Source organism: Rutidosis leptorrhynchoides, chromosome 1, assembly GCF_046630445.1.
Source record: "Rutidosis leptorrhynchoides isolate AG116_Rl617_1_P2 chromosome 1, CSIRO_AGI_Rlap_v1, whole genome shotgun sequence".
Taxonomy (NCBI): Eukaryota; Viridiplantae; Streptophyta; class Magnoliopsida; order Asterales; family Asteraceae; genus Rutidosis; species Rutidosis leptorrhynchoides.
Window position 1 is genome coordinate 677,579,134 of NC_092333.1, and position 12,054 is coordinate 677,591,187.

A 12,054-nucleotide genomic window follows, 5' to 3' on the forward strand; every position below is an offset into this window, starting at 1 on the left:
AGGAGTTATATTTGTTTTACTGGTAACAGTCTTTCCATTTTTTATACAGCAGGTGGTAATTTTTTGATTTTTTAGTTGCTTATATGTTTGATGTTCTTTTTTAGGTTTTGGCTTTCCGGTGGTCTTCTTTTGTAAAAGGTAGTTGAATGTTTCCTCCTCCATTTTTTCTGTTGGTTTGCTTTTCTGCTGTTATTTTGTTTGTTTGTGTTTCAATTGTGGCTAATTGTGTTTAACAATATCGGTTAATATATGTGATATTTTCAACAGATTCCTTTTTACTGTTAGTCTGTTAATGTACACAAACGATTAAAAGTGGTGATAAAAAGGATTCATGAAGTTATACTATACTTTCATTCTACATACACATGACAGAGAACAAATTACCATTATTCTCTTGCTATTGTTTGTTATGTGAACTCATGATGCATGGTTAATTTTTTTGTTATTTTTTTTTAACATAACTTGCTGTTAATATTTGTTGTCATATGTGCAGGCTTTTCTATTCCAAAACAGATTGCCAAAGGTGTTGATTTTCCTATTAACATCAGTTAGAAATACAGTATATGTATATACAAATCTTTCATATAATAAAATTTGCTACTTGAAATATGGCAATAGACTAGATGTATATATTTATATGGTTACTGCTCGATTCGAGAGTCAATACAATGCTAAAATCAGTCACCATAATATAGTCTGATTTTACCTTTTTTATTTTGAATGCATTTGTGTAACTTTACATATTACGAATGAATTGTTGTCTATTATCTTTATTTAGATACTTTACTTATATGTTATTATACAATATACTAAATACTAATTTGCGTAATGGGTCCCACACATTTTACCCACTCCTCACCCGCCACGTCACCTTTTTTTTTAACTGTTATACTGTAGCAATTTTTTTTCCCACATCTACACCTGTAACCTTCCTGAAGTTTCTTCAGCACAATCCACGAACCAAAAATACAAAATGACTATCATCATCATCATCATCATCATCATCATCGGTTCAACCCAGGTGCTCGCCGATTTCCGGCATTTCTCAATCAGGACTCTTTTTACGGAAAACCCAATTCATATCTTCCCCTAAAGCATCATTATTCAAACTACAAAAAGTTTGAATCTTTTTTTGTTGAAATTCAAGAAACCGGTGGTGGTGGTGTCGGCGGCATGGACGATGGCTGCGGCGGCCGATGAAAAAAATGTGATTAAAACACACAAATAAAATAAAAACAAAAATCTTAAAAAAAAAAAAATCAATCGGGTCCGAACAAGGTCTTTTATTAGTTGATGGAAAGAAAAAAAAAAACTCAGATCTGAAAAAGATGTTGGTTTCGTGGTTGACCAAACATAGACACATACCTTAAAAGGGCAATTTTTCTCAACATGGTGGCTATAGACGGCGGCGTATGGTTGATGGAGAACAAAAGGTGCGCGGCGTGTGGTTGATGGAGAACAAAAGGTGCGGCGGCGTGTGGTTGTTGACAACAGTCGACGGATTTTTTCTCTTTTTTTTTTTTTTTTGGAAAAAAAGTATAACTATATTAAACAAGACCTTCATCGAAAAATGAAGATGCAAACCGAAACAAACAAAGAAAAAACCGAAACGCGCTCGAACCTAAAAAACGTCACATGTCGACGTTAAATCCAACCGAGCCACATCGAAAGCGAAGACCAAATAAAAACAAGCGAGACAATAAAAGAACCATACAAGTTATTAACCTAACAAGGGACAATTAACTCTGCAAAAAGAGCAAAATCAAGAACGCTTATTACCATTCCTTTCGTCCGGCCGATTTGTAAACCCATTGGGTGGGAGATGAAAGAGATGATACAAGATGAAAGAGGTTGGTTGGGAGTACATATTTTTATGGAATATATTAATATTATTTACGGTGGTGTATATTTTCATTGTGTGGTATTCATGATTTTGGCTATAGCCCATTTTGTGAGAGTCCATGCCCATTTTAATTATATTATATTATATTATACTATCTATTACATTCTTTGAAAAGGCCATGAAAATGACATCACTTCCTAATTAAAACCTTAGTTTAAAAAAATATTTGGACACTGCACATTAATATATAACCTTGCTTACATCATAAAAAAAACCTTTTTTAGTTATAAAAAAAATACGTAATTAAAAAAAATAAACCGGACAAATGCGAATACCTTTTTTAGGTTTTTTTAATCAATACATTTAATACAAATCAAAAAGTATCGATATGCTTCACGCTTGCGTCTGAAACCCTAGATTTGCATAATCTGTATCTCTGCATCCTCGATCAATTCCAAGACGAACGTTTCAGTTTTCCAAGCATCTTTGTAAAGATATGGTTCACGCTTCCATTATAAATCTACCTAAACATCATCTCAGTTCACATCATCTAAAGTTCTTCAATTCAATTGCTTTTCGTTTAAACAACAACACAAGATGGCTGAAGAAAAATACGATTTAATTTCAGAGATTGACAATGTCAAAAGCTCATGGAAATTGAAGGTCAGGGTTCTGCGTATTTAGAAGACACTCTACGAATTGCAAATGATTGTCATGGATGAAAAGGTAACTTTAATTTTAGCATTATTAAGTTGTTATAATACTTGAATTAGATGATTGATAATGATTATTGTAGCTGTTTAATGTTGCTGTTAATTTTGTTAGAACATGTATGTATGTTTGTAGATAATCTGCACATTTTAGTATCAGTCTAAGTATTATTAAGTTGTTATAATATGCCAATTAGATAGATTAAACATATTGATTAGTGTTGTTCTTTAATGTTGATGTTAATGTTTCTGTTAATTTTGTTAGAACATGTATGTATGTTTGTAGATAATTTGCACATTTTCGTATTATTCTAAGCATTATTAAGTTGTTATAATAGGCCAATTAGATAGATTAAACATATTGATTAGTGTTTATCTTTAATGTTGCTGTTATTGTTGTTATAGCATTTATGTTTTCTTACTATACTATTTTCTGATTTTGAATTTAACGATGTTAAAATGATTGAAAGGTGTCCTTACTTTAGATTGTTGAATTTGTATCATGTAGTGCCACAAAATCGGTGCTGTTGTGAAAAAAGTGTTATGTCCAGAGTTTTATCGTAATACTACTCTCCGGCGTGTGTCCTCTTTTGATGGTCCTGATAACGATTTCCAATTCTTGCCATTTAGTCAAGTCTTTGACAAAAAGGATGAGACTAACCTTTTAGTTGGTAAATAACTTTTTATTATTGAATGCTTTTCTTATAATTATTATATATATATATATATATATATGTATTGAAGTAATTGCTACAAATATGACATTTACACTTATATAAATATTATTTTAGATGTCATTGGGAAAGTTGTTGACTCTGGTGATGTGAAACCATATGATAAAGATGATGGAGGAGAAGGAAAAAGGTTGAACATTCAAATAGAAGATGCTGAGTAAGTTTTTAATAATTTTTTTTTTATGTTTAAATAGTGCAATATAATGTCAATATTAATTCATCTTTGTAATTGTATTTATAGTAATTTGAAGTTATGCTGCACATTTTGGGATGATTATGCACAACAGATGCATGATTTTATTGCTGGAAACAAAAGTCTAGATACTCCTGTTTTAATCATTCAGTTTGGAAGAGTTAAATACTGGAAAGGTACCCTAATGACCAACTTTATGAACATCAATATAGTTTGAATCTTATGTACACATATAATGGCTTTATTGGTTTTGTCTTACTGTTTTTTTTTCTGCTCACAGTTAAAAAGGAATTATCCATCCAGAATGCATATTATTGCACAAAACTATTGTTCAACTCTGATTTACCTGAAGTAGTGGAATTCAGAAAAACTTTGATTTCCAAATTTGGCACAGCTTCTTCTTCTCAAGGTGCAAGTCAACTTTCTTCAAGGGTTAAGTCTTTTCGTGATGAGTTTCTTTCAATGCCAAAAATGACGATTGGTGAAATCATTGATGCAACTAAGGTATCAATGGCAAATAAAATCTATATACTATGTTAGTTTTGACCTTTGATATGTTTAGTAATAATGTTTAAAAATGCAAAATTTGTAGCCTATTACTTGTGTTGTGCTTGCTACCATAACATGTGTGGAGGAGAGGTGTGGTTGGTCGTATATTGCCTGTAGAAAGTGTCAGAAGAAAGTCATTAAGAAGTCTGAACACATTGATCTAGAAAACAAAGAGGATAGTGTGGGAAAAAATCTTGAAAACGATGGTAAATTGTATTGTCCTGGATGTGAATGTTACGCATCATCAGTGTTTCCAAGGTAAATGATACAAAATATATTTAATTGTGAGCACAATAATTAAATTATAAATTAAATGTACACATTTGTTTTTTATTATTCCAGTTTCAAAATACAAGCTCGAGTTCGGGATGGTTCTGGTAATGCATCATTTGTAATGTTTGAACGAGAGGTTACTAAGTTACTTCGAACGACTGCTGCTGAAGTTCATGAAAAACAGGTATTTCACATATTTATTCAATTACCTTTATGCAAATTTTATAGATATTATAGTATAGTGATACTGACATTCACATTTACTGTTTTACAAAACTAAGTTACAAGATGAAGATGAGGTTACCTTTCCTGAAGTGTTGCAAATCTCAAAGAAAAAAGAGTTCTATTCATGATTAGTGTGTCAAAAAATAATATCGACACACTTTACCATGTCTACACAGTTAGTAAAGTGTGTAATGATCCAAGTATTATGGCTGAGTTTGATAACAATCAACCTGGTGATGATGATGATGATCAGGTATTGACTACACAGAATTCAGTTTTTTAACTCCTCCAAAACTGAGTTTGATCACTTAAAATTTATGTACATATTATCTAACTAATTTATTAAATAAAATGTCAGGGTAATGACCATGGTGGTGCTTATGAGGAAGCAGGTAATACAAAAAAGGAATGTTTACTAATCAAGGTTGTAACCATATCTAATTCAAGTTTAATAGTTTATGATAATGATAATTTTAGTTAACTATTTTTCATGAACAATCATAAGAACTATTTAAAAACTGAATTAACTTTGTCATTATGTTTCTCTATAGGATGTGGTTTCGTGTACCGATGAATCGTCGAATGCTTTGGAGGCCACTTCTGAAACAGCTTCCAGTCCTCTAAAACACCCACATGAAGCAGTTGATGATGATGAAACAATTGGTCAGAACTCAAGCACCAAGAAGAAGTTACTTCCAGTTAAAATTGAGAAGTGAACATTTTGAAAAAAAAAAAAGTTTACCTCATATTTTCTATGCTTCAGTATTTTTCATTGTGTTATGTATTTCAATTTGAGACTATCTTTTGTTTGTGTTTGGTTATCATCATGGTTTTGAAGCGTTTCATAAACATTCATGATAAGCAGCACATTTGCATTTGATGATGCTTTATGCTTATTTTAATTTTCCTTTCAATGCTTTCATTAGACTCTTAAATTTTTCTTATGTTATCTGATCATCAAGCTTCTACATTGTTTTTTTAATGTTTTCATGAAAATGTGTATATTATCTTAACTAAATGTTATCAATGAATACATTTAAAATTTAATATAACATGTTCTTACTGATTTTCTGTTTTGACACATCTACATTGGACATTTAGACCCATTTTTATGTTTACATGTATACATATCTAGAGTGCCCTGAAATTCATTTTGACCGATTTTTTTGTTTGACCAATATTCAATCTTTGGTCAGTTAGCATCTTAGACTTTATTAAAATTTTCTGTGTAGCAATCTGGACCCCTTAGACTTTATTAAAACGCGTGCTCTATGTAAATTAATTATAACTTGGAAACAAAATCTTTTTGATATCTTAAATAGTCGCCATTATCAACATGTTATAATCATTATATAAACCGCATGCTTTATATGGATGGATATTTACTCCTACGCTTCAACTCTCGAGATTATTGAGGTCTGCAAAATAATACCCGATCAACTACATCCTTATCTTTTGTCGAATTTAAAAGGTCTGCAAGTCATCATCATTATATTTACTGCTGGATAAATTCAGATTGATAATGTGATTAACTGTCTCGAGACACGAAACCTTGATACATAGGAAACGATTCATTTGCTCTAATTAATTATTAGCTCAAAAAAAAATGATAATTTGTCATTTTGATTAAACTTTCATATTACCTAATATTAACAAAGAAACTCTGTTCATGAGCTGTTGGACATCATGAATCCTTACAACAACAATTCGACAGCAAGACGACGTTTTCAAATGGCAAGGAGTAAGAAAACTAACGAAGATCTCAATCTCAATAAACATGATAAAGAAAACTCAATTACACCATCAGCATGCACATCTTCTATGTTACCTGTTTCATCAAATTCAAAAGGTATACATTAAATATCTTTATGTTTTCATTAGCATGCTACAATGCTAAATTCATATGGTCAAATATTTAAGATGTAAACTGGGATCATAAAAGTATTTCATATAATGATTCAAAATGTTATATCTGTTGATCAAACTTATGGTTTAACATAAACTGTATTTATCATTGCAGAACCCTGGGACTGCAACATATTCAATTACAAGCGTACACAATCTACTCCTTTGACCAGTTCTTCAAGAACCCCATTAAGTGATGTTTCTAATGGTAAGTTCCAAATTGCTCATCACATTGTATCAAAAGACTGTAAAGACTTTTATGTTATGATTATGATATGATTTTGCATGAAGTTCTGAAACATCCTGCTATTCAAATGTTATTTGTATCAAAATGTTAAATCTGTTGATGATTATTATGGTTTAACATAAACTTAAAGTGTATTTATCATTCAAGAACCCTGGGACTACAACATATTCAATTACAAGCATGTTGAAACTTTAAATGCTATTCACATTATAAAACAGCTACATCTGTATCGAGGTCAATTACAAAGCACACCAACCATAAAATGTGCTAGCAATTCCTACCAAGCAAGACAAAATCGAATTTCTATTATTGCTGATAAGAAAAGGAAAAATATAGATAATAGATCAAAAAATAAAGCATTTCCTAAGAGGATTTTGGTTGCAGGAACACCAAACTTGACTCCCTGTAAGTTATATTTTTACAAGCATTTACAGGAGTATCATTATGTAAATTAGTGTTATAAGTTGTTAAAATCATCATTGAAATACACTGCAGTTGATGATGTAACAGACAACTTGACCAACACATGTTTGACCAACATTACATCTATATCGTCAACTACGGTTGGTTCTATTACTCCTGTTCCGTCTACACGTGCAAAATATACCACTCTTCCATTTGGTTAGTTTTTATGATATAGTTCATCAGCTTATTCTAATTTAATATGACTAATCAATCTCTAACTTTATGTATACCAACAATATAACAGATCTTCACACACCTATTTCTATATTGGCAAGAGAGATCTTTTCACCCGGTTCTACATCTATTAATTTTACTTCCTCAGTTAATATGCAATATGATGGTAGTTAGTTATATCCTTTTTCATGGATTGTAATTCTTTGCCAAAATATATTTTTAGCATTTAACAAATTTACCCATCATTTCAGGTTTGATGAATACACCAAATGTTCAATGCAACATTTTGCAAGTGTCCAATTGTAACTCAAATACTTCGCATACTGATGAAACCTTCAACTTCAGAGACTCCACAAAAAAGAACAAGTGTATGTCAAGGATTAATCCTAATAACCAAATCAGTTCTATTCAACTTTCTGTTGACAATGAACAATATGTTGAGTCAGTCAAAAAATTCTTTGGAATATCTAAAGGTAAACATACAACTTACATTCTGTAGAATTCATTTAATACAAATGCTATTTACACTAAAATTGAATGTTGACTTCAAATTCATTTTTTGTTTTTTATTTTTTCTATAGAGTACTTTGACCATGGAGATCCAACTTACATTTGTACTTTTTGTCGTGCTACTGTTTGGCATTCGGAGGCACTTACTAACAATCCCAGATGTGTCAAAACTTCCTATTCAATTTGTTGCAGTAATGGAAAAGTTCAGCTACCAATAACACCAGAACCTCCTCAGTTATTTATCAACTTATATTCAAACAAACATCCAAGCAGCAACAACTTCATAAAATACATTAGGAAATATAACAATATGTTTTGTTTTACTTCTATGGGTGGCAAAATTGAAAATTCTCTGAATAATGGTCGTGGTCCATATGTTTTTAGATTATCAGGTCAAAATTGTCATCGATTGGGTAGTTTGCTTCCTATTGCTGGAAATACCCCTAAGTATTCACAACTTTATATATATGATACCGAAAATGAAGATCACCATCGTATGAATGCTTACAGGTATGTTAACAATTGTTTTTTTTTCTACTTTAATACTTCAGATACATTTATCATTAACTAAAATATTTAGTATATTAATCTCTTTTATTATCAGGCCTGATGCCAAACATGGAGAATGCGATGACTCAATTGATCCTGCACTCATGAAGGAAATAAAAATAGTTTTGGACCAATGTAATCGTTTAGTCAAAGCTTATAGAATGGCAAGGAACGGATTTGCTGAAAATCCACATGAAAGTGTTAGATTAAAACTTATAGGAGGACGAAATACTGATGGAAGGAACTACAATCTTCCTACTGTTGATGAATTAGCTGGTCTAATCATTGGTGACGTTGAATGCGGATTGGAAAAACGTGATATAATAGTTGAAAAACAGTCTGGTCAGCTGAAGAGAATCAGTGAACTACATCCATCCTATCTTGCTCTTCAATATCCTCTTCTGTTTCCATTAGGACAAGATGGTTATAGACCTGGAATCAAGCATAGAAATGTTAGTGATAGCAGCAAGTCTGGTCATACTGATTTGACCATCAGAGAGTTTTTTGCATATCAAATTCAAGAAAGATGTAATTCCTATTCACTTATGCACTCGGCCAAGAAACTTTTCCAACAATTTTTGGTCGATGCATATACTATGATTGTAACAGACTGAAACCCGGGCTAGTTGTAAGTTGCCTATTTTGCCCTTAGGGTTTGTGCTTAGTCTTAAGTGCTTTTATTTTAATTATTTTATTAGTGTTTTATTATAATTGTGTTGTGACCAGTTTGTGACAAGGGTCCCAGAACATGTTGGTTTATTTAATTTGGACTCCGTTAGGACCGCCTAAGGAGATACGAAAGGTTATCAGATAAGATAACTGGTAAATACCCGTGTGTTGTGGGGTATGGGTTTTAATACCCACTTAAGAGTGTAAACTGCTTCTATTTTCTCATTTCTAGACTTTTCTCAAATAAGTACGTACCAAACTTATCTCATCTCAAACCCTAATTGATCTAAGTCTTAAATTGGATTATGAGGCTTTAAGGATTTATTCATATCATCCTTGTGATCATTTATCCAGGTTTGTTAGCTTGAATTCGTGCTTTAATTCATAGAAATTGGGTTTTGGGTGTAAATGGCTTTTTGATGAATTTTGAGCTTGAATCTTCATATTATGTGTTTGTATGTGTTAACTGATATTAGAAATAGGTTGTATATATGTTTAGTAGCTTCCATGTGCTTAAAATTTGATCAAAATCGCTCAAAAATCGAGTTTTTGGGGAAAAAATCACGAAATCACCGAATGTGTTCGAACCAGTTGCTACAGTATTTTGCTAGAGTACCCGAGTTGCTACAGTGCCCGAGTTGCTACAGTGCCCAAGTTGCTACAGTGTCACTATTTGCTACAGTACCAAGTTGCTACAGTGTCACTATTTGCTACAGTGTTCGGTATCTGCTACAGTGTCACTATTTGCTACAGAGTCACTATTTGCTACAGTACCGAGTTGCTATAGTACCCCCCGAGTTGCTACAGAGTCACTATTTGCTACAGTCCCGAGTTGCTACATTGTCGCTATTTGCTACAGTACTTTAATGAAATTGAAACGGACGTAACTTTCAAAACGTAACTCCGTTTTTTATGAATAAACTATTGTTAGAATCGTAATAAAGAATACTTTTCAATGGTGAACTTTTAAGAAACTAGATCAAACTGTTTTTAGGCCAGAAAAGGAGTTTTAGTGTGTATGTCATGTTTTGCACGCACCTGTATGCCATTATTGAATGGAGTCATGATGTAGACTCATAAAATTATGAATATATGGTGTTATGACCTAGTTAATTGTATGAAATGATTATATTATTTATTGGATATGTACATTAACTTTGTTTGTGTTGTTCTCAGGTTATAAGGACAAGGAGGAAGCTCAGAATTAATAACTGAGCAGTTGCTGGTAATTGGTGAGTGGGTCTATCTCCGGATAGAGTTTAAGTAGCATATCATGCTACTGTGGTTGACTCTTTTACCACGCATAGTGTAGAAATTGCCATGTTAGAATGATATAGTATGCCTGATGTTGTATGTGATTTATGTGTACACTGTGTGAATGACACCAGTCGGGCCTAGGGAGACTGGGGACTCGAAACCGTGCCTAAGAGAGGTTAGAGTCCGTATGAGGTCAACCGTGCCTAGGGGAGGTTGGGTCCATAGGCTACTGATTGTAGAGTATAGTGTGAACGATGCATCCCCTGCATCTGGATAACTATACTGTGAATTGAGTAGCAGGGACTATCGGTAGACTCAAGTCCGATCAGCTAGGAGTCGTGTGCTCGTACAAGCCACTGATCCTCGTATTGTCTTATTGTATGCTAGTTGGTAGTTAGCATGTGTTGTTGTTAGTATATAGCTTGTGTGTGACTTAAGCTATATCTGTTAGATAGATTCCATTCACTTAGCGGTGCGCTAATCCCCCACATATTCTCCCCTTGCAGGTTTAGGTACTGCTAGTCGAGAAGGGTGCTATTGCAGAAGACATGTTTGACAACCCAACTCTGATGTGGACTTTTGTATAAATAATGTTTTGTGATAACGTAACACCGTTGTGTAAACTTAAACGTAATGATGTAACTTATTGTGTTTGTTAATAAAGTCTTCCGCTGTGTATTAAAAAAAAAAATTGCCGGTGTTACAAGTTGGTATCAGAGCATGGTTTGGCAGCAAATACGTACGCGTATTTGGTTCCCAAACCCTGAGGCACGTCAAACATGTATGTGGGAGTGGGGGCTAAGTGAAAATAGGATATACGTGTGTTAGTTGTGATTGAACTAACTGTTATCCACTAAGCTTTTGTGTGAGCTGTTTTGTAGCACAGGTATGGCTGATAGAAACGCAACTGGCCCATCCAACCCCGGAACATTTAGAGCACCAGAAGAGGGTGTTGAGTCGGATGATGATCAGAGTAGTTACATCCTTCAGTTAGAAAGCAAGCTAAAAGAGGCTGAGGACAAAATTAATGAGCTTGAATTGGCGAGGCATTCTGGAAATGATGATACACCACCTGGATTCCCAACCGCGCAATCCCAAACGATACCTAATGTGCACCAGAACCAGTTTCAGAATCAAATACCTAATCAATATTATATTCCACCACAAAACACCTTTACTTACCAAAATCCCATGATGATGAATCCATACCAAATGCAAATGTTCCATCAATCTTACATGCAACCATCCAAAAGGTGTACTTATAAAAATTTTCGTGATTGCAAACCCTCCGAGTTCTCTGGAAGTACTGATCTGACTGTAACTCTCAATTGGTTGCGAGAAGTTGAAAGGGTATTTGAATCGTGCCAGTGTGAACCCGAGCTGAAAGTAACATATGCTAGTCGAATGTTGAAAGGTAGGGCTATGATTTGGTGGGATTCTTTGATTTCCAGTATACCGAAAGAGCAAGTGAGTATGATCACGTGGGAACAGTTTCATGGGAAGGTGTGTGAATAGTATTGTAATCCATTTGATATGAACCGAATCAAGACCGAGTTTCTTGAAATGAAGATGACACCTCAAATGACGATTGATGAAGTAGTAGAGAAGTATATGGATAAACTGAGATTTGTACAACAGTGGGTGCCAGACGAAGCTTCTCGTATCCAGCATTTTGTTAATATCATTCTGCCAGAGTACCAAACTTTTGTTAGAACAGCTACATCCTTGTCTCAAGCTGTTGTGATGGCTAA

At 33.3% G+C, this 12,054-nt stretch overlaps 1 protein-coding gene across 1 annotated transcript; it reads left to right on the forward strand.

Annotated features, from left to right (window-relative positions):
- Positions 1–2,440: 2,440 nt before the first annotated feature.
- Positions 2,441–4,655, forward strand: LOC139851668 (uncharacterized). The gene is made up of 8 exons (XM_071840768.1): positions 2,441–2,506; positions 3,062–3,224; positions 3,345–3,444; positions 3,529–3,656; positions 3,761–3,984; positions 4,073–4,287; positions 4,372–4,486; positions 4,584–4,655. Exons 1-8 carry the CDS (start codon positions 2,441–2,443, stop codon positions 4,653–4,655), a joined length of 1,083 nt encoding a protein of 360 aa, XP_071696869.1.
- Positions 4,656–12,054: the final 7,399 nt, after the last annotated feature.

Bases quoted from the DNA above. Each gene is read 5' to 3' on its own strand.
- LOC139851668 (XM_071840768.1), top strand. From the start codon at position 2,441: ATGGCTGAAGAAAAATACGATTTAATTTCAGAGATTGACAATGTCAAA. The intron at 3,225-3,344 runs GTAAATAACTTT...ATATTATTTTAG, and splicing joins TGAGACTAACCTTTTAGTTG to ATGTCATTGGGAAAGTTGTT. The intron at 4,487-4,583 runs GTATTTCACATA...TACAAAACTAAG, and splicing joins CTGAAGTTCATGAAAAACAG to TTACAAGATGAAGATGAGGT.